We start from the raw sequence: 23,628 nt of genomic DNA on the forward strand, positions 1-23,628 counted from the left end.
GCGGGTGTTGCGCACGCATCAATTGCCGTCGATTTCGCTCTCACGCAGGCGCTCCTAATTCGCCCCGTTACATTATATACACAGCATACGTACAGTATATGTCTTTTGCACGTGTCATATCGCAAATATAGGAGGCTTGTAACGATAGAACTCGAGGACGCGAGTTAGGTGGTAACCTCGCGCGCCGCGGTCCACGTTCGGGTCTCTTCCCGCGACAGTGGCCCCCGTTCGGAGCGTTTGAGTGTCCGAGGGGTAATGACTGGGTGGAGTAAAGCTCAGGTTTAATAACGATAATTGTTTATTTAACTTAACATCGGTTGCCGGTCGGCATCAGTAGCTTCATGTCTGAAAGCAAAACATTGGAACTAGACCGGATACAAACGAGGTCGTAATTAAAGCTAATGGAATACAACGTGAATTAATNCGCTGCAGTCGGGCCCAAAGGGGGACGGTCGGCACGTGCCGCTCAAGGCCATCTGGAAGCTTCGATCATGCAGCCAGTGCAGCCAAACATTCCAATGTGATTTTCTCGTAAACGCATTGAGATAATTCAAATCTGTTTTCGGATTATGTTTCAGCGTCGCGAGGAGAATAGATTACCCTCGCGAGCGCCTCCGATATCACTCGTTAAACAGGAAATCGTTGACAGGTGTCATGATTTATGACCCTGGAAATCTTAAACTATTGGACAGGCGACATTGTAATTTTAAGGCATTGTTCATGAGGATATATGTAAACGAACGCCCTAGTCGCCGAGCACACTTAAATGAAATTAATGAAATTGTTATAAACAATCGACCGAGAACCCAGTCATATTCGATTATGCGAGATAGTGCGTTCGGTGCGCGCCGGGTAGACATTTTGGTCCCCGTTTGCGGAATGTAAATATCTATCTGCCTTGATACGTTACTGAATTAATTGTAAGAAGGGGAGGGGGGCTCGTACAGGTAATCGTTGCTAAACGAGAGCCTCCCCGAACTTCCGGCCTAGGGGAAAAGAACCCGGGGGTCACCCGGCGAACTTTGACCTAATCGCGGAATCCGTGCGATTAGCGATATAGCTGTTGCTAAGCTCATAAATCAGAGTTGACAGGTCGCTTAGGTATAAATAGGGGGCCCGGAGCTACCCACAACAATTCGCATCCAGTAGTCGCCGAGAGCGGTCGTCCGCGCCTTATGGCCTATTGGTCCACGGGCCGTTTCAAGCGCCGCGATTCGAATCTACGAGACTCAATACGGGGAATAAAGATAAAGGAATAAAAGTAAAAGTGTTAAAGAATATTAAGTGACGATCACTGTCGGAGGTCCCGACATATCGATAATAAAGTTGAAGTAATATTGTGCGAGGAAATAAGTGTAGTACGACGCCGCCGAAATTCGCTCACTATTGTCCGCGAGTGCCGCGTGATTATTATATTGTTGATGACCATAGCATCCTATTGTTAATGAATAAACGAATTATTGAAGAATCGCGTAGATTACTTATCCGCGAAAGAGAGTGTTCCTGGCCATCCAATGGGTTCTCTTACTTCGGATCGGCCCGAAGGGTGGACCAGTTGATTAAATAAGAGGTATACCTTGGTGTTTATAAGGTTAAAACACCTGGCGACCATCATAAAAGGAAACGAAGTTCGTGACTTCACGGGGACCCCGTGGCACTTGAGAAGATATTATTGTTTTATTGCGACTTAACTAAGAAGCCCGATAGCTGAGGCTCCGGTCAAGAACCTGCGCTGTCCCACGGGAAGCGATTACCGACGAGGGTCCGGGGAAAGGGTTGACCTCTGATTACAGGGAACCAGCTGACCTTAATCTCCGACACTCGGGGCCCGCTGACCGGTTACAACCTAACCTTTCGACTGGCGCTGGATCTGGAGAGGCCGACGACGGGGCAATTCCTGGAGGCCATGTTCCGGGAGCATGGTGGACGACCAGCCGAGGACCACGTCGGGGCCCGATCACCGCCCGACCCGCTGGGGTTCATGCTGGACGAGGCCCAGGGGCTGCCAGAGTAACTACGGGGAGGGGGCGAACGAGCCTCTCGGATCGACAGACGGGAGGAATATACATTGTGACGTAGCAAAAATATTTGCTCGTCACAAGGACGTTTAAGACCGGAGCGGGGAGGAGTTCCTCTGGCAATCATTAGAATGAGCATTATGTTTTTTATAAGAATTTAACATTTGCGATAGATTCTACGTCGTGCCGGTGCCGGTCGCATAGTGCTCGTGCTCGCGTAGAGATCCTCTTTACAGGCTCACGGATAGCGCGCGGGGCCCCGAATTCGGAGGTCCTGCTGCCATCAGTCGGCGGCCGCCCTGATTAGACGGCCTAGTGACCTAATTTAAACCAGGCGAGATGGCAGGTCGGGGCCCGGTAAGAGGTTCCGCTAGGCCCGCCAGGAGGACAACGGAGCGGGAATGTAGGATCTTCCGGCGCATCCGGCATTGCCAGAGGGATCGTCAGCCACGATACACTCCCGTCAGCGAGGACACACTCCCGTCAGCTTTTCCCGTCCCGCTAGGCGCCGTACCGCATCTCCCGAAGGGCGCCGTCCCGCCACGCCTAGGCGAAGCTGCGGAGCCAGGAGTGTCCCGGTCTGAGCGGACATCTCACCGGTGAGCTCGAGCCTGCCCAGAGGGCCTCTTTGACCGCTATCTTTCCCGTAAAACCGTGAGCCGATACAGCGCCGCGATCGCAGCCATTACGTGTCTAACCGGCCGAATGTCATTGTGAGGTCGTTATTTCCGTGCGTGCCTCCCGAGTGTTTTGGGAGAACTTTCGCCTTTATCGAAGGGCCGTTTTCGAGCCGCGGAAAGCGCGTCGGGTTTTTAATGTAATTTTCCGACGGGCAGAGACTCCCACCCGCTCGAATGTATCGCGCCCCGTACCATTTTATCGCATATTCCCGTAATTGAATAGGAATGCCGTTTTAGGCTGCCAGTGAGCAGGTCGGAATGGGTGGGAGGTGTAGGGCCGTATCGCGAGCCGGTGCCGAATCCCTTTTGCGCAATTACCGAAGGCACCGGGCTCTTATCGGGGCCCTGTGGGCACAGTAAAGGTCCGTCCGCTAGGGTATTGTACCCTGTACGAATTCCCACCGGAGAATTCGTCTCTGTAATCGCGCGCCCTATTTTTTTTTTTCCATTGGTCCCGTTAAGTTTCGATTTCCCCGTTTAAGTTTTTTTTTTCCGTATCGACTTGGCGTAACGTTTCGCCGATTTTGTAACGCGCTACCGTGTAGGGCTCAGGCGAAATAAATCTCCCGAAGGGAGGATCTATCGCAGTTCTGTTTCCTGTTATTTTACCGTACCACGGTTATCGAATCCCGAATCGACTTCTCCTCGCTCCCGCTTCCCGGCGTACGAACCCCCCAGCTCTTCCGTGCCGCGAAGGGTCTATGGTCCTCGCGGGGCTGGGTAGCCGGCCGGATACGGCCAGGGGAAGGTCCCGTCGTCGGACAAAGTCGGCGTGTTCGCGCTGCCGGGTACCGGGATCCCGAGGTGCGCTTGCGCACCTGGCGCCCTAAATAAATCGGGATCCAGGAAGGGCCGATGATCGGGCTCGACCTCTGTCTCATACTATATCCCTGGGCGTATGACGGTTTGCCGACTAGGGATAAGCAATTCCCGTCGCAACATATATGTTTTGAAAAAATATAGTAATAAATTTTGTTCTATTTTCATATATACGCACGTGTTTCAAACCTTTTAATTCCCATAATTACTAACAAGGGAACATTCCCAAGTGTCCGCCTCCGATCTTATTGAGTTTCATATATGTTGAAGAACAAAAATCTAAGAGACACATGTTTTTTTATATCTGCAATGGTCCACAATTAAGGGGTGAAACAATCCCCCAAAGTTTAGCGAAAAATCGATTTTTTAAATATTTTTGTCGTAGGAGCAGTGTAGGGAATTCGACGAAACTTTGAACGATTAAATGCATTTTCGAGCATTACATACCGAATTACGGAAAGTCGAAAAGATTACAATTTGGCCATGGGATACAATTCACGTCGAAACAATGGTTAAATAAATTGCAACGGGAGGGGATACAACCGGTATTTTCCTCGATAAGACATCCCCAAGGAAACATCGTCGAAAGGGTCAATCGCGAATTGGGAAGATTTTTCCGGACGTTAATTCGGGAAAAACATCAAACGTGGATCAATTGGTTACAAGTCATTCAAGATTGCATAAATGAAGTTCATCATGAAACAACGGAATTCACACCGGTGGAAATACACTTAAATAAAAAACCAACTAGATTTTGGAAAAAATGGTTAAAATATGAGGATAATACCGCGGAACCAACGTATGAAACGAAATTAAAATTGGTCCGCGAAACTCTCGAAGTAAAAGGAAAAAAACGGGCGGAGAAGTTTAACCAAACGCATAAACTTACGAACTTCACAGTCGGAGATAAAGTCCTAGTAAAAGCGTGTAATGTTTCAAACCCACGAATAAATTAATTGCTAAGTTCCTATCAATTTACGAGGGCCCGTATGAAATAAAAAAATCGGTCGGTCCTGCAACGTTTATTCTCATAAATCCTGAAACTCGGAAGGAACGAGGAATGTTCCACAGCGTGAACTTGAAACGATATCACGAACCGATAAACGTATTAAATAATTCAAACGCTGTAAGCACCGGCAACCCTAACGTTCCGGACACTAATCAACAACAAATCGACACTCCAACTGATACTCAACGGCCGAGAACACGTCAGCAGATTCGAAAATTAAATTCAAATTAAACAGAAAAACGAACAACATCGCGCGACATTAACTGACAAACCTGAGAAACAATGACAACCCTAGGGTCGATAGGCAGGGATAAAACCACCTTTGAACTAAATTCGAAACGGATAATCGACAGTCCGTGAGCAACTACCAAGTGAGTAACCACGCAAATAGGCAGTGAAGAGAAAAGGGAAGTTGCGATAGTGACGAATCAGCATCCAGGTGAAAACACATAAAAACAACAATTCAATTAAAAATTAGAAGCTTTAGAAGATCGACATAGACGAATGCAACAATTAACTTATTATTAAGTAGCTAGGGAAGATTAATTAGCGAATAGAACCTTCAAAAATAGCAGAATGTTAAACAGAATAGTAATGACGGTAGAGTAAAAACAGCAGGTTGAGTGTAATCCATTGTAGGAGAAGTCAAGAAAAATGACTGGACGCACAGCCCAGGTGATCCCAACCATGGCAGTGGAGGAGGTGGAGGACGAGCTCATAAGGGTCGTACATTTCAAAAACCCGTACGCCATGTGGGTGCAGCGGGAGGTGATGCGGCCAAGGCTCAGGCGCTTGCAACAATGGCTCCACTGGGAGATGGAGACTTTCAGCGAGAAATACAGCCTCCACCGGGAGATACCTGCGGGAAGCGCTTTGGCGGTGCGCCATGAGGGGATTTGGCGACGGGCGCGGGCTGCCAGGGTGCAGCCACTAGAACTGTTCCTGGTAGACGAAGGAAAAACGGTGGCGGCGCAGGAAGGGAACGTCAAGGGACTCCCGCGACCTGCGGCGCACCTGCCCCAGCAGGCCATCGCCGTGGGGATAGTCGATGTCGAGCCGAACGGCGCTTCCTGGGGGGAAACCGAGCTCGACGAGATGAGAGACGCCGTCGAGGGAAAAATTTGGAGAATAAAGGGACTCGAATATAATATCGAGAGAAATACGATTTGGGGGGAACTTTTAGGCGAGAATGGTATCAAGGTAGCCGACTCTCGTCGAGGACGGTCTCCTCCGAGCCGGAGTGGAACCGGTGGAGGTTGATGCAGAGTGGCCACAATAAAAACGGTGAGCAAGAAGTTAGGATAACCGAAAAAGCTAAAGGCGGATCGGGATAAAAATTAGTACCGTGTAAGCTAAGTTAGAGTAAACTACAAAAGGTAACTAAAATTAACCTCGGAGCGCGAAAGTTCGAACGGGATAAAATTGTTATCGCATAATCTAGAACAGGGAAACATTGCACGTAAGGTAGGATAAGTTTAAATTAAGACACGGTAAAAAAAAAATCATGAACTAAAACAAAATCACAAAAATATAATATCTATAAAACACACGGGAAATCATATACAAAATCAAGTAAACTAAATAAGTCATCAAATAGTATATTAACCTAAATAAAAGAAAGGGAACACCAAGTAGTTCCCATTACAAAGACCATAAGATAAAATTAAAATTAGAAATTTAAGAATAAGATAGCGAATCGCCATGTAAATCGAATACATGACGACCGCGCGAGAACTCGTGAAATTTGAAATATAAACATAAGATTCGCGTAAATACGAATGACACCGTCAATCATGAGAGAGATAAAGACAATTTCGAGACATCGCGAGTTACTGGAAATCGAGATAAACGGGAGCGAATAGTTTGAATCTAACCATGGAGACCGAGCAGTAACCACGCAGACCGAGAGAGAACCGAAAGGACGAGCCTTCGAGGCCCGACCATACGCGGCGGTAGGCGCTAAAAAGAAACGGGACAACCCTCCGCGAGACAAGAAGGTAAAAAGATAGGCCGCGAGAATGCGGAATCAACACAAAGACAACATAACAAGATAATAAGTCATACCAAGTACATAAAATGAGACAAAGAAACGGTCATTCCAGATCCGATATAAGCAGACTCAAACGGAAGAAGGATACTTGCGGATGATAGAGGAAGAGGCCAGAATAAAAACGGCACTACAACCTGCCAAGGACAAGCCACCGACCCAACTAATACGTCATACCAGGGCACAGACGCTAAAATTCATCCCGAGGCAGCCGAGACCTATCATCACCAACATCCAGTGAGGGCACTTCTTGAACCTTCAGAAGTGGAGGGCGAATACAGCGCGTCAGATTGAGCGTAAGAAAATTCACGAGCCGGCGCTGGATCCAGCAATAAGGAACCATACGCGGACGCGAGTGCTACCGCCTCCACGGGCAACACGGAAGCCCATCTTATACATAGAATTAGAATAAACACCTAATAACTGAACAAATTCATAAGAAATTAATTTTGAACCAACCGATTTCGTAGAGACACCCCGCGAGTGAGGAGGCGAAGGAGGTTAAAGTTTCCTGCGAGGAAACTTTAAAATCCTTCGGGGGGACAGTTGTAACGGGTCAAGTGGTTAATGAACGCCACTGTACATTAAAACTAGTATTCGAGCATGCACTGTAATATTCGGAGTAAGTGGGAAGACACGAGGAGAGGGGGCCAGAGACTGCGAGAGCGAGGCACCGCGGACAGGGAGCTCTCTTAGATCAGGACTCCGGAAGCGCGCGTATCGAGCAACCATAGTCACATAGATTGTGAGAATTTATCGGGTATCCGCGACCGCGATTAAAACAAACGTTGAGGAGTAGAATTCGGAGTTCTGGCAAACCACCTCGTTAAGCAGTTGTTCGTTCCTCGGTGACCGGGCATTGCCGCCCACGATTCGAGCCGGACAGTGCGCTGACGAGAAGTCGCCCTTTAGAGTTTTGTCCCAAATTCGATGACCGGGCATTGCCGCTCACGATTCGATTACGGAGAAAACGCTTAATAAGGGTGAATGCGTTTGATTTGGTTATTTTCAGGTCGTGTTCCAGTGGGTCTGGTATAGCGACCACACCCACATCCTATTTCTTAAAGTCCTGTCTCTTATAATCCTTCACTTTCATCCTCAAAATCGCATGTTGCGATTGATGGCAGAATTCCAAATCTTCAAAGCCTTAACCCAGCCAATATCCGCGACTGGATAACCTAATGTAAGTGACACTAAAACCCGGAGAAATTAACTCCGGATGAAACATAGATCCGTGGTCGACTTTAGTCCGCGAAACCCATTTTTAAGCACATTCTTTCAAGTCAGGCTGTTCAGCCATCCGAATTAGGTGTTCGTTTCTCATACGCGTTGTTAATAAACAACGTCGTTTTCCAATCCCATCAACGGTTAGATTTTAACTCAAACGCATCAGTAAGAAGTCAACACGTGGGGAAGGGGTACGCGGAGGTTGCGTAGACGGTTGTTAATTCCTATTTGAATTCTACCCCAAACCACCCGTTCCACATAACCGTTACATCCCATGTTGCCATATTCCATGTCGATTCTATGATGAACGAATAGAACGCACCGAAAATGGAATAAGTCGTTCTTACTGAGGATCAATTCCTTTCCTATCCTTTCCTTTTCGAGTTCAACGCATGACTCAGGGAAAATCCCTTTAATCCAATTAGGACTGCATCGGCTGAAAATCAAAGGTGCCGAAAATCCGAGCATTTTCCCGGAAATTTAAATCGCCAATTCCACTTAGACGGGACGGCGCCCGAGCGCAAAACTCGCTCGAACCGGTTCTCGCGGACAGGCCTCCCGAAATCCACAATATTGACGCGCTCAGCTGATCGTTCGTAAACGCTCTCCTCGCTCTCTCGCCAGTCTCTTTCTTTCCTTAACTTTAAAATTTAATTAATTTCGGTCTCAGGAGTCGTGAGGCTCGAACCCTCGACGGATGCAGTTTCTTGGTGCAGAGGCACCGACAAAACTGCATACCATTACAATATGTACGATACATTTTTCAATATTCACTTATTTTTTTATTGTTTATTTTCTGAGAAATATTTGTAGTCTGTCTTACCTACCACGACCGGTCATTTGACCGGTAGTACGATTTATACATTTTTGTAATAGTTTCTCTCTAAGACTCAATGCCAAAACTATAAGGTTGTAGATTCACTCAATACATGCCCAATAAACCGTACAAATTTGGTATAAAATTTTGGTTAGCATCCGAAGTACGTAGCAAATATATAATAAACGGCTTTCCATATTTGGGAAAAGATGAAAGTAGAGAACCCTCAGTTCCTCTGGGAGAGTTTGTCACTATGAAATTAGCAGAACCGTATGTAGGATGTGGAAGAAATATAACCACAGACAACTTTTTTACAAGCCTACCTTTAGCAACAAAACTACGATTGTTGGGACAATTAGAGCAAATAGAAAAGAGCTACCAAGACTGGTAAAACTGAAAAATGACGACATGGCACTTATCTCAACCAAACTCTATCGCTCAAATAATTGTATGTTGACAATTTACAAAGCCAAACCAAGAAAGAAAGTTCTAATTCTCAGTTCACTGCACAACTCCGTACAAGTTGAAGAAAATGACACCCGAACACCGGAGACAATTCAATTGTATAATAGCACCAAATTTGGCGTAGATGTGACCGATCAAATGGCCAGAAATTATTCGGTAAAATCTAAATCTCGGAGATGGCCTTTGCAAGTATTTTTTAATATCTTGGATTTAGCCGGGATAAATGCATGGGTGTTATATAAAGAAACTACGGGAGGAGAAATTACAAGACAGGAATTTCTACTCCAATTGGCAGAAGAACTTGCCATCGAATACCAACAAGAGCTCGGCAAAGAAAATCAACCAATACCCATCGCAAGTACAAATACAGGTTCCTGTGAACGAAAAACATGTCAGATAAGGTATTGTAAAGATAATAAGACGAACAAAATCTGTCTAAAACGTAAAAAGTACGTATGCGGAAAATGTACAGTTGAGAAGCCCATTTGTAAAAAATGCGACGAAAAAGAATAAAATGTAGATTATGTACTCTTGAATAAAAGAAAATATATTTTTATACTGGTAAACTGGCTATTGGTCTGCATTCAATAATGAAAAATATAAGTTGTGAAAGACCGGTCATTTGACCGGCCGCGGTAGGAATAGGTATACGTGAAGTGTCGGTAGGAATAGTGTTAATTTACGAGCGTCGAGCCGTGAAGACGTGTCCGCTGCCTTCGTCCTGCCATCGCTGCCTACAGTACATGAAGACCTTGGGAGGATCGTCGCACTCGCCGAGCCCAAGGTTTGAGCGTACTGTACTTTTTGAGTAAATTTTGTATAGATTGTTTTTTCGTAGATTTCCCCGTTCCGCGTTTTCCCCGGGTAACCGGTCGCCGGGCCGCGCGCCACGCGGTCGGCCCTTCCACGTCTAATTGGTCAAAGTCTCGTGTGAGCGGCCCGTTCTAATATTTTCGGCCAAAGTCTCGTGTGAGCGGTCTTTTTGAAGTAAAATATCTCTTGCTGCCTCTCTCCTCGATCGGATCAATAAGACGTGTAGACCCGAACTCGAGAATACTGTCTTGAGCGGTCGACACGTTAATTTACCTTTTGTTTCGCGAAGTGCGAACCTTATTGAGAGTAAAATCTTTTTTCGCGATGTGCGAACTTTGTTAAATAGCATGTCATTTTTCGCGAAGTGCGAATCATAAGTCAAATATGTAATTTTTCGCGAAGTGCGAATTTTCTAACCGTTTTCGTTGTTTCGCGAAGTGTGAACTTTAGTGAATTAAAATAGTTGTCGCGAAGTGCGACCCATTATAAAATAAATTCCGGTTTCGCGATAGGCGAACCCCGATCTTTTCTCTCATTTCGGCTGGATATTTCTAAGGTAGCTGTGCCTGCCTTCAATTTAACTGTTCCAGTAGTATAACAGTAGCGGTTCTGGATACAGATTCCTGCACCGACATGTTACCGACACCTCGAGAGCCCTCGACGGTTCTCGTCCATGCTAACCGCCCGTCGTCGAGCGTGAGATGACGTCATCGGGCCCATCGTCGAACCTCGATTTCCGAGAATTTGCCGGGAATTCTTGAAATTTGACCGGAATACCGCGAATTTCCACCACGCTCGAGGTAGTTCACCGTAGCGTCCACGGATGGCGCCACCGTAGGAGGGTGCGTGTCCGTGCTAAATCGCTTGCGCGCGCGCGAACCCCGCGAAACGCCTCGAGTAACGTTTTCTTAGCCCCCTCCCCCCTCGCCCCCGCAAAGGGTATGGAACGTTCTATAACGTTCGATTGCCGTCAGCCGCTCGATTCCACGAATTCTGCCATCCGACGCTCGATTCCAAGAATCGCGTCGGCACCTTTGGTCCCCGCAGCGGTGGAAAACTCGCGACGAGATTCCGAGAATTCCCGTCGATTTAGGAGGGACAACCGTTATCTCCCTCGACGCAGGAATCCGTCGGACATTCGACACCGGAAGATTCGCGACGTGATTCTGAGAATTCGTGGATTATCATCTTGGAAAGAGTACGAGCACCTCGATCATTTGATCCTTTTTAAGAAGTACCGACTCTGAGCAGTCAAAACAACTCGGATAGATTGCAACCCTTTGTCGAACCGAAAAGTACCGAGTGGAGGGGAGATCTTTTAAATAATGCTCCAGAGTGCAGCAGCAGCTCATTCATCGACAAAATGTCTGCAATACCCGGATACGCGGAAATACTACCAAACGTTATCGTACCATTTGGGTGGTTAGAAGGGGACTTAGGAGAAGCGCGGATGGCGATCATTACCGCCATAGATGTGTACTCCCGCCTGAGTGAATTCTCAGGCCCAAGCTTCAACTGTGTGACGGAGATTAATGATGTCCGGGCTAGCATGAGAAAAGAGGGACGACGCATCGTCTTTCAAAAAATATAAAGTAAGTACTCAGTGTAGAAAATTTTTTTTTCTTTTCATTTTCTTTTCATTTTCTTTTCACTTTCTTTTCATTTTCTTTTTCTTTTCCTTTTTTTATTTTTGTTGTTGATAATTTTCAATTTTTACCTTACAGATGGTGGTAGATGGGCGGTGACAGAGATCAGCGAGCCAGCGGTGATCGACGACGAGCCAGCGGCCGCCTCCATCCTCGCTGGGGCCCCTTCGCCAGCGGCGATCTACAGCGGGCCAGCGGCCGCCGCCTCCATCCTCGCCGGGGCCCCTTCGCCAGCGGCGATCTACGGCGGGCCAGCGGCCGCCGCCTTCATCATCGCTGGTGGCCCCTTCGCCAGCGGCGATCTACAGCGGGCCAGCGGCCGCCGCCTCCATCCTCGCCGGGGCCCCTTCGCCAGCGGCGATCTACGGCAGGCCAGCGGCCGCCTGCCTCCATCCTCACCGTGACCCTTCGGCCGCCTCCAATCTTGTCGCCGCCCTTCGGACCCTTCGCCAGCGCGCGCCTCCATCCTCACCGTTCACCATCACCATTTTTGAAATTAATTTTTTTAATAGAAAGAATGGAATAATAAACCACCAAAAATGTAAAACTATTTACTATTTATTTTTCCCAGCTTTGCACATCCAGTGAAACCCCCTTCAAATCAGTCAATTCGAATAAAACACTTTTTAAACGCGGTTGCCTCCGAAAGAAAAGTTTTTTTCAAAATTAAATAATGAGGAAATTTCTGAAAATGATTACGAACATGCATCTAAAGTTTGGCACAATAATTTTTACGGGACCATCATGAGCCAATTTTTACCTTCAATTCGTTTGAATGGGTATAGAATTTCGATCAACTCGATATTCTCAATATTTCCTCTACGGAGTACATATTCAAGGTTGATATAGAGTGCCTCGAATCTCTTCAGGAAATTTTTAAAGATTTACCGCTATGTCCACTTCATTGCGTACTTTCCAGCCCACGAAGTAATATGATTAAGTTAATAACGATCCTTCTGCTGAAGAAAAGATATGTTATTCATTATCGGAATTTAAAGCAATGTTTAAATTTAAGCATGAAATTAATGAAAATTCATCGAGTTCTTAAATTTAATCAAGGTCCCTGGTTAAAAAAAAAAATGCTATAAATGAACGTTAGAATATTTAACGTAGATCAGTTCTTTTTCATGAGAATTCATAAGAATCTTTCACGGTGTTAACATGACTCTGATGACGCAAGACTTTAAATCGTGCGTACGGTCAAGATGATATGTTTTGAAATTCTTCCCGCTCCAGAAGATTAGGAGTGCAATCTTTCGAGATTACAACGACTGTAGCTTTACGTGGATCGATTGACTGGAAAAATAGAGAAACTTGAAATTAAAAAAATTGAATTCTCTTAACATTCAATATTTATGTTAAACATTTTCTCAATCACGTTATATGAAGTCGAGAAACCTGGGATTAAAAAATAGAATTTTCTTTGCAACTAAATAAAAGTTGTTAATTTTACACACGTAAAATCTTTCAAAAAGATATGGCTACCCGATGATGAGGATACAACATCTTATACAAAGTAAAAAAAAAACATTCGGTATATACTGCTCGATAGAGGAAAGTAGCTCTAAGTTGGTGCGATGATAAGAGTGTCATTATTTCAGGAATTACCGATACCTCACCGTGGGGTATAAAATGAAATGAGTGGAATGTATAAAATTGTCTTCCTTTTATTTTTGAAACCCCCTTCTACAAATCCGATTTTGAAAATTACACAAATTCCAAGAAGCGATACCTTTCGTCATATATGACAACATTGAATGCATGTTGGAATCAATTAATCACCGATGTTCCGCGATCGATAAACACGATACCGTATCGAAAACATACCCCGTATAGTGTTACATGCTATCTGTATTATATCTTCGATGAGTCGTTGTCCAAATTTAAAATTGGTGATTCGTCCATAAGTTTGAGGGTAACCAGATTTCTTTTTAGGTTGAGCCTTTCTCAGTTTCTGAGGAACTTGGTTTAGCACTAGGTGCTTTCGAGAATATCTATGGCGATTGAGATTACGATATAGGAGTATCGAGTTGGGTGGGTATCAGCAACGATGAAGCACAAAGGAAGATAAAGAGTATTCAAGTGACAAAAATATGAAGTACAAGAAATATCTCGAATGGAATCATTTCTTAAAATACCTCCACTGTTGTAAAGTTCTAATAAAAGTTCGCTTTAAACAGTACCGATTTCAAGGATAACTATACAAATTTGCGAAAACGATTCTTTATTTTTCCTGACTCTACATTTTTTTTTGGTTCATTTTTTTACTTAGCCCAGATCGAAAGCAAATGGTGTTGAGATCTCAGATTTCAATCAATATACAATTATTGAAGGTTCTAATATAAGAAACGAAAGTGTCAGGACAATTTTACGATAATTTAGAACATTCTGATAATTGATAAACTCACATTTGAATGGGATAAAGGTAAAAAAGTGTATTATATAGAACTATCTGAAACTTTGACACATTACGCATGAGCACTTAGTAATTATCCTAACACATTCAACATTTAGATTTTTTCGTAGCCAAACCAGAACCGAAATGGCGTCTAGGTCTCATATTTCAATCGATATCCATCTATTGAAAGCTCTAATATAAGAAACGAAAGTGTTAGGACAATCTTACGACAATTTGGAACACTCTGGGGGATCGATAAACTCACGTTTGAATAGGATAAAGACAAAAAGTGTCTTATACGGTGCTATGCTAAAACGAAGGTAATACAGAGTTTTAGAGTGAAAATTTAGTTAACATGGAAATCATAGATGACGAAGGGGGGTCCCTTTACAGTCAATTAGGGCCTCAGAAACCACAAATCCAAGCGATTTCTGGAGTTTTACGTTGATTTCTTTATAATCATTGTAAGAGCTCGCGATCTAAATGTGACGAGCACCGTTGGGTGGGATAAGATCCTATAGGTGGGGGCCCGCGATACTTCTCAATTGCCGAAAACACATTATTATTAACGTGCCTCGTGTTTGAAAGTCTTCCTATGTACCCGAGTCCGTGCTCAACCATGAAATTCTTACATCATTGTATGAAAAACGATAGGTGAAGTATGCTATTTAGTACAATACCTAATATAATATGAAAACGAATGTCAACAACGTAGGTATTTTAAAAAAAAACCTTTTTACCGACGTCGGTCAAGTTCCTCAACGGGGTTTACTTCACCTTAACATTTCATAATCGACATTAACTGATCAAATGCAACCAGTTTTATTCCGTTAAGGAAGAAGGATCGAGGAAGATATTTATTTTACCAAAATATGTATTGATATATTTTATCACCAAAAGAATCGTACAGTGCAACTACTATTATTATAATAAAAATGATGTATATNTATTCCTGATTGTTTAATATAGAGACCTTTTACAATTCTTCGTTTCTCTTCATTAATTTGTGTCTTCTTTCTAAAATCCATCTCTCTGGAGAATATCTAACTGTTACAACATATATATACATATTGTGATGAGAATATTCGAACGATCGAGCTAGAGTCGACTAGACCATTCTCGATAGTTCTATTTACTTTTCGAGGGTCAATGGCGCCGACGGTTGGCCCTAGCGGCGCCCTTTTGGGCCCGATTTCAGGGGACCTCGACGGAATTCGACCGAAGAGATCCTCCTGTCTTTCTTCTTCGACGGACCGCGTGAACGGGCACCTCGCGACCGAAAAAGTTCGAACTTAGTCGTGTGATTCGACCCGCGGCCCTGCCTCGATCGCGAGTGAAATCTTAGTGCTCTTTCACCGAGAGGACCCGTCTCAGCCTCGACATCCAGAGGCTCCCACTGCTTGACCAATAAACCGAATGAGTTTTACAAGCGTAAGTGTCCATTTATTGTTTCCCCACTCGCGTGGCGGAAACTCTCGAACCCGCGTGCTACATCCGAACCCGACCCCTCTATCAAGAATTCGAAGACGGTCGTGGCTCGACACTCGAGAACATCGACCCGGATCGACGTCTCCGTCGAGACGCCTGGTGTCCACCGATTTCCTTCGGCACGTGGTTATTCACGTAAGGTCCGTGCTGCGCCACCGACTTGGCTCGAAACCATCCCCCGCGTGCCCGAAATAATGTCAACGCGGCTCCTGCCCCGACACGCGTCACAAATTGGCGTCCCACGTGGGGCTCGAAATCGTAAACGGGGCATCAGAATCATGCGATTTTAGTCTCGATTAGAGAGCACGTGGCTCAAAAGCGAAACCGAATACGCGAGAGGAACAACGGGCGCAAGTCCGTCTTAGGAGCGCCGAAGCCGCCCGAACAGACCCGACGCGGAGTGGTGAGACGAACCGACCGCGCACCTACCGCCGCGCATCGCGTCATCCGCTGGAGGTGCTTAGTTGCGCCGAAGCCGCCCGAATGAACCCGACGCGGAGCGGCAAGACGAGTCAACCGCGCACTTACATCCGCATACCGCTTCATCCGTGGAAAGTACCGAACTCCACCGAAGCGAGCCGAACGAGAAACTGCTGAGCGGACCGCGCCGTGTGAACATTCGCCCCTCCACGAACCGAAGTGAGCCGCGCGAGACAGATAGCGAGTCGAGCGCGCAAACGACCGAACGCTTACGGGAGTGACCGAGTGTCCGAAGTGTACGCGCCGGGTCGCTCGCGGAAACGAACGATCGAGAATCGCCCGCGAGTGCAACGAACCGCGCGCGAACACGAACAAACTCTAGCGTTCCCGGACGATCTACAAATAATCACGAAATGTCGACCGTGTCGAACACTTCCTCCTTTTGCAAAAAGCCCTCCGCGAAGTTCTATACCTGTTGGATGTCGACAGCCGAGGTACCCTAGAAGAACTCCGAACGCGACTCGACTGAATCGGATGTGAGTCGAGGGAAAATACGCTCGCCGGGCCTGCGCACCCGGGAACCGCCTCCGCGTCCATTGTTGCATCAGCTACATCGCAAAATGTTGGGGAGCGTCATCCGCCGATTAATGTTTCCCTTGCGACCGGCAAGAAACTCGATCCAACCCGAGCGGAGCCTGTTCTCCAACTGGCGGGCTTAGAAGGACCCCTGCGCGACGAAACGAACGAACCCCCGCCTCGCAGGGAGAGAATCCTGCTACAGGACCTCCTCGTAGTGGTAGATGACCAACTTGCCGTGGAACGACACGCGAAACAGGTTCGCCGTCGGTCAGTAACCCTCGGAGCGCCGCGAATAATAATGAAACAGCTGGTGGTCACGACTTCGACGGTCACTCGGACGACCACTACCGCGACCACGACGACGTTCGCGGCCAATGCGGCCCGACTCTCATGTAGAACCCAGACGGTCCTTGGCCATTGATACACCGGCCTCGACAATAACCGGTGACTCTTGACACGATGATGGCGGAAACCACGTGTCTCACGCGGTCAGTTCCGACTACAACTATCGGGATGCCGTGCCGAATCCCCTCGCGCGGAGAAGAAGGGCCTGCTGTCCGACCTCACCCCCTTCACCCGCTGGAGTCAATGGGCCCCCAAGGCTACGAACCCAACCTCCGTTTCCGGCACAACTTCGTTCTCGAGACCGGTCAATCAAAAGGCCTGGCCGACTTATTCGTGCCCGAAGTTCACGAGTTTCCCGGCCCAGAAGCGACCACCGATCGCCCACGTTGTCGCTTCGACGAAGAAGTACCTCGCCGCGTCGCCCGCGAGTGGTCTCCGTATCGAGAGCAAACTCGATATTTGAAACGAAGGGCCCGCCAGAGCACACCACGCCCACGGTCACCGGAATACCCCGAGACGCGAACGGAATGATCGCCGTACATCTCCCTACGAGTCCCGAGTTTCGCGCGTGATAACTCACGCCTAAGCGCTGTCATCAGCCGTTGGAGAATAACCTGTCGAGGCCGACAGGATGGCTGCGCCGAAGAATTCCTCGATCGGGTCGAGGACAGGGCCGTGTTGGAAGGCCTTCGATTAGACAGCCTGCTATGCGTCATGCTTACCATACTTCGCGGAGTCCCCCTCCAGTGATTCCGGACTCAACCCACGAACTGGAACTCGTGGAATCAATTTCGACACGACTTTTTTGGCTGGTTCGGGACTCGCGACCTATAATGGACCTTGGGCGACTTCATCCGATGCAGAACCCAGGAGGAGGAAGAAACGGCAGCGGAGTTCATCACCTGCCTACGTGTGACCTCAGACCGAATGGAGCGACTACTACACCCGGAAGACCTCGTTGATTTAGCCTTCCGTAACCTCCGGCCCCAGTATCAAAGGGAGATAAGAAGATCGGAAATATTCACCCTGGAGGATTGAGTTGAAGTCGCTGCCGAGAGGGAGGCTCTTTGGGCGAGCCTCAAAATATATCGCCTCCCTCCCTCGATAGAGGATTCGTCCGCACCGGAACTCGAGTACCGACCCCTCGAGAAAGACCGGCCACGAAGAACCGCCGACCCGGTCACGTCGATTCGCGACAAAACGGAATGGGCGTCCCCTCAGTCCCCGGGACCGAGGAGGAAACCGCAACTAAATATACGGCCCACGAACCCGAAGTCGACGCCCGAAAAGAAGACGACGAAGAGGATTTTGGTTAATGTCGCCTCTTCCGCCCCCGCCGAATCGGCGACCTCCGATTCTTCGTCAAATTCGGATGAGCCGAAGCCGTGCTGGAATTGTGGCAGTGCGGAACATTGGCCGAAGATCTGCCTGAAACCAAAGAAGAAAGATTACTGCTACAAGTGCAGCCTTCTCCAAAAACATCCCGAATGCAAGCGCTGCACAGGAAAAGGAAAAGGGGAGTGAACGGATCGGTCCACTCGACCTCCCCTTCAATTAAAAGGACCAACGACGATGACCCTCGCTCAGGCCCAGATGACCTCGTTGCCATCGTTGAGGGCCTCACCAGGAGCGCCGCCGGTAAAATCGAGACGGAAGATCGTCCCGAAGACGACGCTCCACGACCCGACGCTACGAAGAGGGAAGAGATCCCGTGTGGCGACATCACCACGCGGGAGAAGATCGTCCGACCTTTCGTCGGTGTAGCGATAAACGGTAAATCGGTTCACGCGTTGTAGGACACGGGCTCCACGCATTCGTTTATCGGACCCCTCGGTAAGGGTCCGGATATCCGACGCGAGCACGAAAATCGAACTCCCACTTCGCAATATATTTTGACCGTGAACGGTAGTCTCGAAGCGATTAACGAGGAAATGACGATCCCGGTCCAATCCGACTACGTCACATGAGACCTCGACGTTCGAATCGTCCTGAACTTAACGTCCGAAATGATCCTCGGTATGGATTCTATTCGATTGTTTGAAATTGTTATCGACAGAGCACGTGGACTCTGGCATTCGAATCTAACCGGAATTTGTCACCCGATCACCGACCGAGAAGAACCCGCCATAACGAGCTGCTGCGGAATTTCGGAGCTCACCGAAGAGGAGCACCGGAAACTCGAAGATTTCCTAGCTCAGGAGATCCCGAACGTTAGTAACGGGAAAGGAGGGACGACCCTTATCGAACATAAAATCGGCGTACAGGGTCATCCCGCTATAAAACAACGACATTACCTCGTTTCCCCTCCGGTCCGTCAAGCAATGTACGCCGAAATCGATCGCATGCTGACCGAAGGAATCATCGAACCGTCGAATAGCGAATGGTCCACCCTCGTGGTCATGATTAAGAAACCAAACGGAACTTACCGATTTTGCTTGGATTTTCGTAAGGTAAATGCAGTTTCGAAGAAGGACGCCTATCCGCTGCCTTACATCGAGGGAATTCTGAACAAGTTGCGATCTGCTCGTTATATCTCGACGATTGACTTAAGTTAAGCCTTCCACCAGATCCCGCTCGACAAATCCAGCCAAGAAATAACCGCCTTCACGGTTCCCGGAAAAGGCTTATTCCAGTTTAATCGGATGCCTTACGGTTTAACGGGAGCCCCAGTGACGTTCTAGCGATTGTTAGACCGATTGATCGGACCCGAAGTAGAACTTTACGCTTTCGCGTGCCTCGACGATATAATTATCGTCACGCCGACCTATGCCGAATATTTGAAATGGCTTAAGACCGTCTTCGACATTAATGGAGCTAACCTTTCAATTAACCAGGACAAGTGCGAATTCTGCCGGAGCGAAGTCCGGTACTTGGGCTTCCGAGTGAATAGAGATGGACTACAGATCGGCCCCGGAAAAGTCGAACCGATCCTGGAATATCCGCCACCAGCAAAAATCCCGCAACTCCGAAGATTCCTGGGAATGGTGTCGTGGTATCGACGCGTCCTCAAGGACTACACGAACCTTTCGACCCCTCTGACGAAGCTATTAAAGAAAAACGTCAGATGGTAGTGGGAAACCGAGCAGGAAGATGCCTTCCAATCGATCTAGAAGGCCTTAGCTTCCATACCGATCCTCTCGACTCACGATTTTACCGTACCGTTTATCGTACAGACAAGGCGAGTAGTTTCAGTATCGGCGCCGTCCTGACACAAAGCATCGATGACGTCGAGCACGTGGTCGCTTACGCGAGTCGAACGCTTACGGGTGCCAAACTAAACTATACCGTAACCGAGAAGGAATGTCTCGCCGTTGTCTAGGCCATCCAAAAATGTTGACATCATCGTGAGAGCTTTCGCTTCACAGAAATCACCGATCACAGTAGCCTACGGTGGCTACACAACTTGAAGAGCCCGGACGGACGACTTGCGCCGTGGGCACTCCGTCTCTTAGAATGTGACTACACCATCGTGCATCGAAAAGGTGCCCTACATTATGTTCCGGATGCACTTTCTCGAATGCATGAGCCCCCGGCGACCGAGCGCCGCCGTCGGGACTAAAGAGAGCGAAGCCGAACCGTCCCCGTTCGCAAAGGAATCTTGGTATCGCCGCCGACTCGAACACGTCCAAAGATTCCCCGAAAAGAACGAAGGTTGGAAGACTGGAAGTGACTACCTCTATCAATATCGCCCTAACTCCTTCCTAGACCTGCTCGTTCTCGACCTAAGTAGGTATACTGGGCCGTTTCTGGATAGATTAGAATGCGTGCACACGTACACGGACACACACACACATGCGCAGCGCTGGCCTATGCGTGTGAGTCCCTTCCCCCTCCCCTTTCCCCTTGCCTACAAGCTCCTGGGCCCCACGTATGCGTGCACACGGACACACACATGCACAGCGCCGGCCTATGCGTGTGAGTCCCTCCCCCTCCCCCTTTCCCCTTGCCGGCAAGCCCCTGGGCCCCTCGTTTGCGTGCACACGGACACACACATGGGCAGCGCCGGCCTATGCGTGAGTCCCTCCCCCTCCCCCTTTCCCCTTGCCCACAATCCCCTGGGCCCCTCGTTTGCGTACACACGGACACACACATGGGCAGCACCGGCCTATGCGTGAGTCCCTCCCCCTCCCCCTTGCCTACAAGCCCCTGGGCCCCTCGTGTGCGTGCACACAGGCACACACCCATGCGCACCGCTGGCCTATGCGTGTGAGCCCCTTGCCTACAAGCCCCTTGGCCCCTCGTGTGCGCTCACGCATCCATGCACACCGCTGGCCTATGCGTGTGAGTCCCCTTACCGCCTTGCCTACCCCGCCCGTCGGACCCCGCTCAACCCTCTGAAACATTGACGCAACGTTTCCTCCCTCACCCCCCGTCGAGATCGGAATTTGCCGTCAGCCATTCGATTCCCCGAATTCTGCCACTCGATTCCAAGAATCGCGTCGGCACCTTTGGTCCCCGCAGCGGTGGAAGACTCGCGACGTGATTCCGAGAATTCCCCTCGATTTTTGGAGGACAGCGGATATCTCCCTCGACGCAAGAATCCGCCGGCTCTCGTCAGCCATTCGACACCGGAAGATTCGCGACCTAATTCCGCGAATTTGGCGGCTCTCGTCTGTCAAAAAAATTTGTGGTACGGATATCAGGCAGCGGTCGCAATTCTAAGAACTTTGTCTATCGATTTTTGAGGACAGCCATAACGAGGGAGATAACCTCCCTCGACGTTGGAATCCATCGGGACTCTTCAACTACTCGACACCGGAAGATTCGCGACGTGATTCTGCGAATTCATGGATTATCATCTTCGAAAGAGTACGAGCACCTCGATCATTTGATCCTTTAAAGAAGTACCGACTCTGAGCAGTCAAAACAACTCGGATAGATTGCAACCCTTTGTCGAACCGAAAAGTACCGAGTGGAGAGGGGAGATCGTTTAAATAATGCTCCAGAGTGTAGCAGCAGCTCATTCATCGCCAAAATGTCTGCAATACCCGGATACGCGGAAATACTACCAAACGTTATCGTACCATTTGAGTGGTTAGAAGGGGACTTAGGAGAAGCGCGGATGGCGATCATTACCGCCATAGATGTGTACTCCCACCTGAGTGAATTCTCAGGCCCAAGCTTCAACTGTGTGACGGAGATTAATAATGTCCGGGCTAGCATGAGAAAAGAGGGACGACGCATCGTCTTTCAAAAAATATAAGGTAAGTACTCAGTGTAGAAAATGTTTTTCTTTTATTTTCATTTTATTTTCACTTTCTTTTCATTTTCTTTTTCTTTTCCTTCTTTTATTTTTTTGTTGATCATTTTCAATTTTTACCTTACAGATGGTGGTAGATGGGCGGTGACAGAGATCAGCGAGCCAGCGGTGATCGACGACGAGCCAGCGGTCGCCTCCATCCTCGCCGGGGCCCCTTCGCCAGCGGCGATCTACGGCGGGCCAGCGGCCGCCGCCTCCATCCTCGCCGGGGCCCCTTCGCCAGCGGCGCCTCCATCCTCGCCGGGGCCCCTTCGCCAGCGGCGATCTACGGTGGGCCAGCGGCTGCCGCCTCCATCCTCGCCGGTGGCCCCTTGGTTAGCGGCGATCTACAGCAGGCTAGCGGCCGCCGCCTCCATCCTCCCCGGGGCCCCTTCGCCAGCGGCGATCTACAGCAGGCTAGCGGCCGCCGTCTCCATCCTCGCCGGGGCCCCTTCACCAGCGGTGATCTACGGCAGGAGAGCGGCCGCCTGCCTCCATCCTCACCGTGATCCTTCGGCCGCCTCCAATCTTGTCGCCGCCCTTCGGACCCTTCGCCAGCGCGCGCCTCCATCCTCACCGTTCACCATCACCATTTTTAAAATTNTTTCTTGGACGGTTGCAAACCGATAAAGCCTTTTTAAAGAATCTTAAAGAGTTGGGGACATTGCAAGCATCCGACGAGCGTATTAAGAAACTGATCTAAGGTGCCGATTCTGAGTATTTCAAGATGTACAATGGAATCTTATTTAATTTAGAACCAAAATTAAGGTATTGACGAGTCGTTCTCCGAAGAGGGCTGGCTCGTGAGGTCATACACACGGTTCATTCTCGACTCGGACATCCAGGGTTTTTCAAAACATTGTCTCATGTGAGAAGGTATTATTTTTGGCACGGTATGTCGGATGATGTGAAAAAGTATGTCGCCTCTTGTGATCTTTGTCAGAGGGTTAAGTATTTGACTAAAAAGATGGAAGGGCGATTTTGTAGCGTCCAGCCCGTGGCTCCAAATGAGTTGGTAACCGTTGATTTTTATGGACCCCTACCGCGGTCCATGGGGGGATCGCAATATATTTTTGTTATGATGGATGGATTCACAAAGTTAGTGAAGCTGTATCCTTTAAAAAGGGCTACGACACGATCCGTAATTCGGAAACTTACAGAGAACTATATTCCCGTTGTTGGCAAACCGAAAGCTCTATTGTGTGACCATGGTAGTCAGTTTACGTCGCCGATATGGCGGATTGCTCTCGAACAAAATGGGATAAAGCTTATTTTCTCGAGTATTCGACATCCCCAAAGTAATCCGACTGAGAGAGTAATGCGCGAATTAGGAAGGTTATTCCACACGTTCTGTTCGGATGTACATACGCGATGGGCTCGGTATGTGACCGAAATCGAGACCCTAATAAATATTACGACTCATAGTAGTACTGGGTATGCACCTGTTGAATTACATTTCGGACAAGTACCAACCGATGAAATTCAAAAGATTATGAAGTTTCTTAAGGGCGAATCCTTGAACCGGGATAAGCTCATACTTTTAGTCTCTGTCTCTCTCTCCCTCTCCCTCTCTCTCTCTCTCTCCCTCTCCCTCTCCCTCTCCCTCTCCCTCTCCCTC

General features: G+C 48.1%; 1 protein-coding gene across 1 annotated transcript; it reads left to right on the forward strand.

Moving 5' to 3' along the window:
- The first annotated feature begins 21,746 nt into the window (after window positions 1-21,746).
- LOC111674141 (skin secretory protein xP2-like) lies at window positions 21,747-22,640 on the forward strand. Its single transcript, XM_023433446.1, has 2 exons — window positions 21,747-21,873; window positions 22,099-22,640. Exons 1-2 carry the CDS (start codon window positions 21,747-21,749, stop codon window positions 22,638-22,640), a joined length of 669 nt encoding a protein of 222 aa, XP_023289214.1.
- The last annotated feature ends 988 nt before the right edge of the window (window positions 22,641-23,628 follow it).

The sequence above is a fragment of the Orussus abietinus genome, unplaced genomic scaffold (genome assembly GCF_000612105.2).
Source record: "Orussus abietinus isolate OABI.00-Male unplaced genomic scaffold, Oabi_2.0 scaffold747, whole genome shotgun sequence".
NCBI classification, from domain to species: domain Eukaryota; kingdom Metazoa; phylum Arthropoda; class Insecta; order Hymenoptera; family Orussidae; genus Orussus; species Orussus abietinus.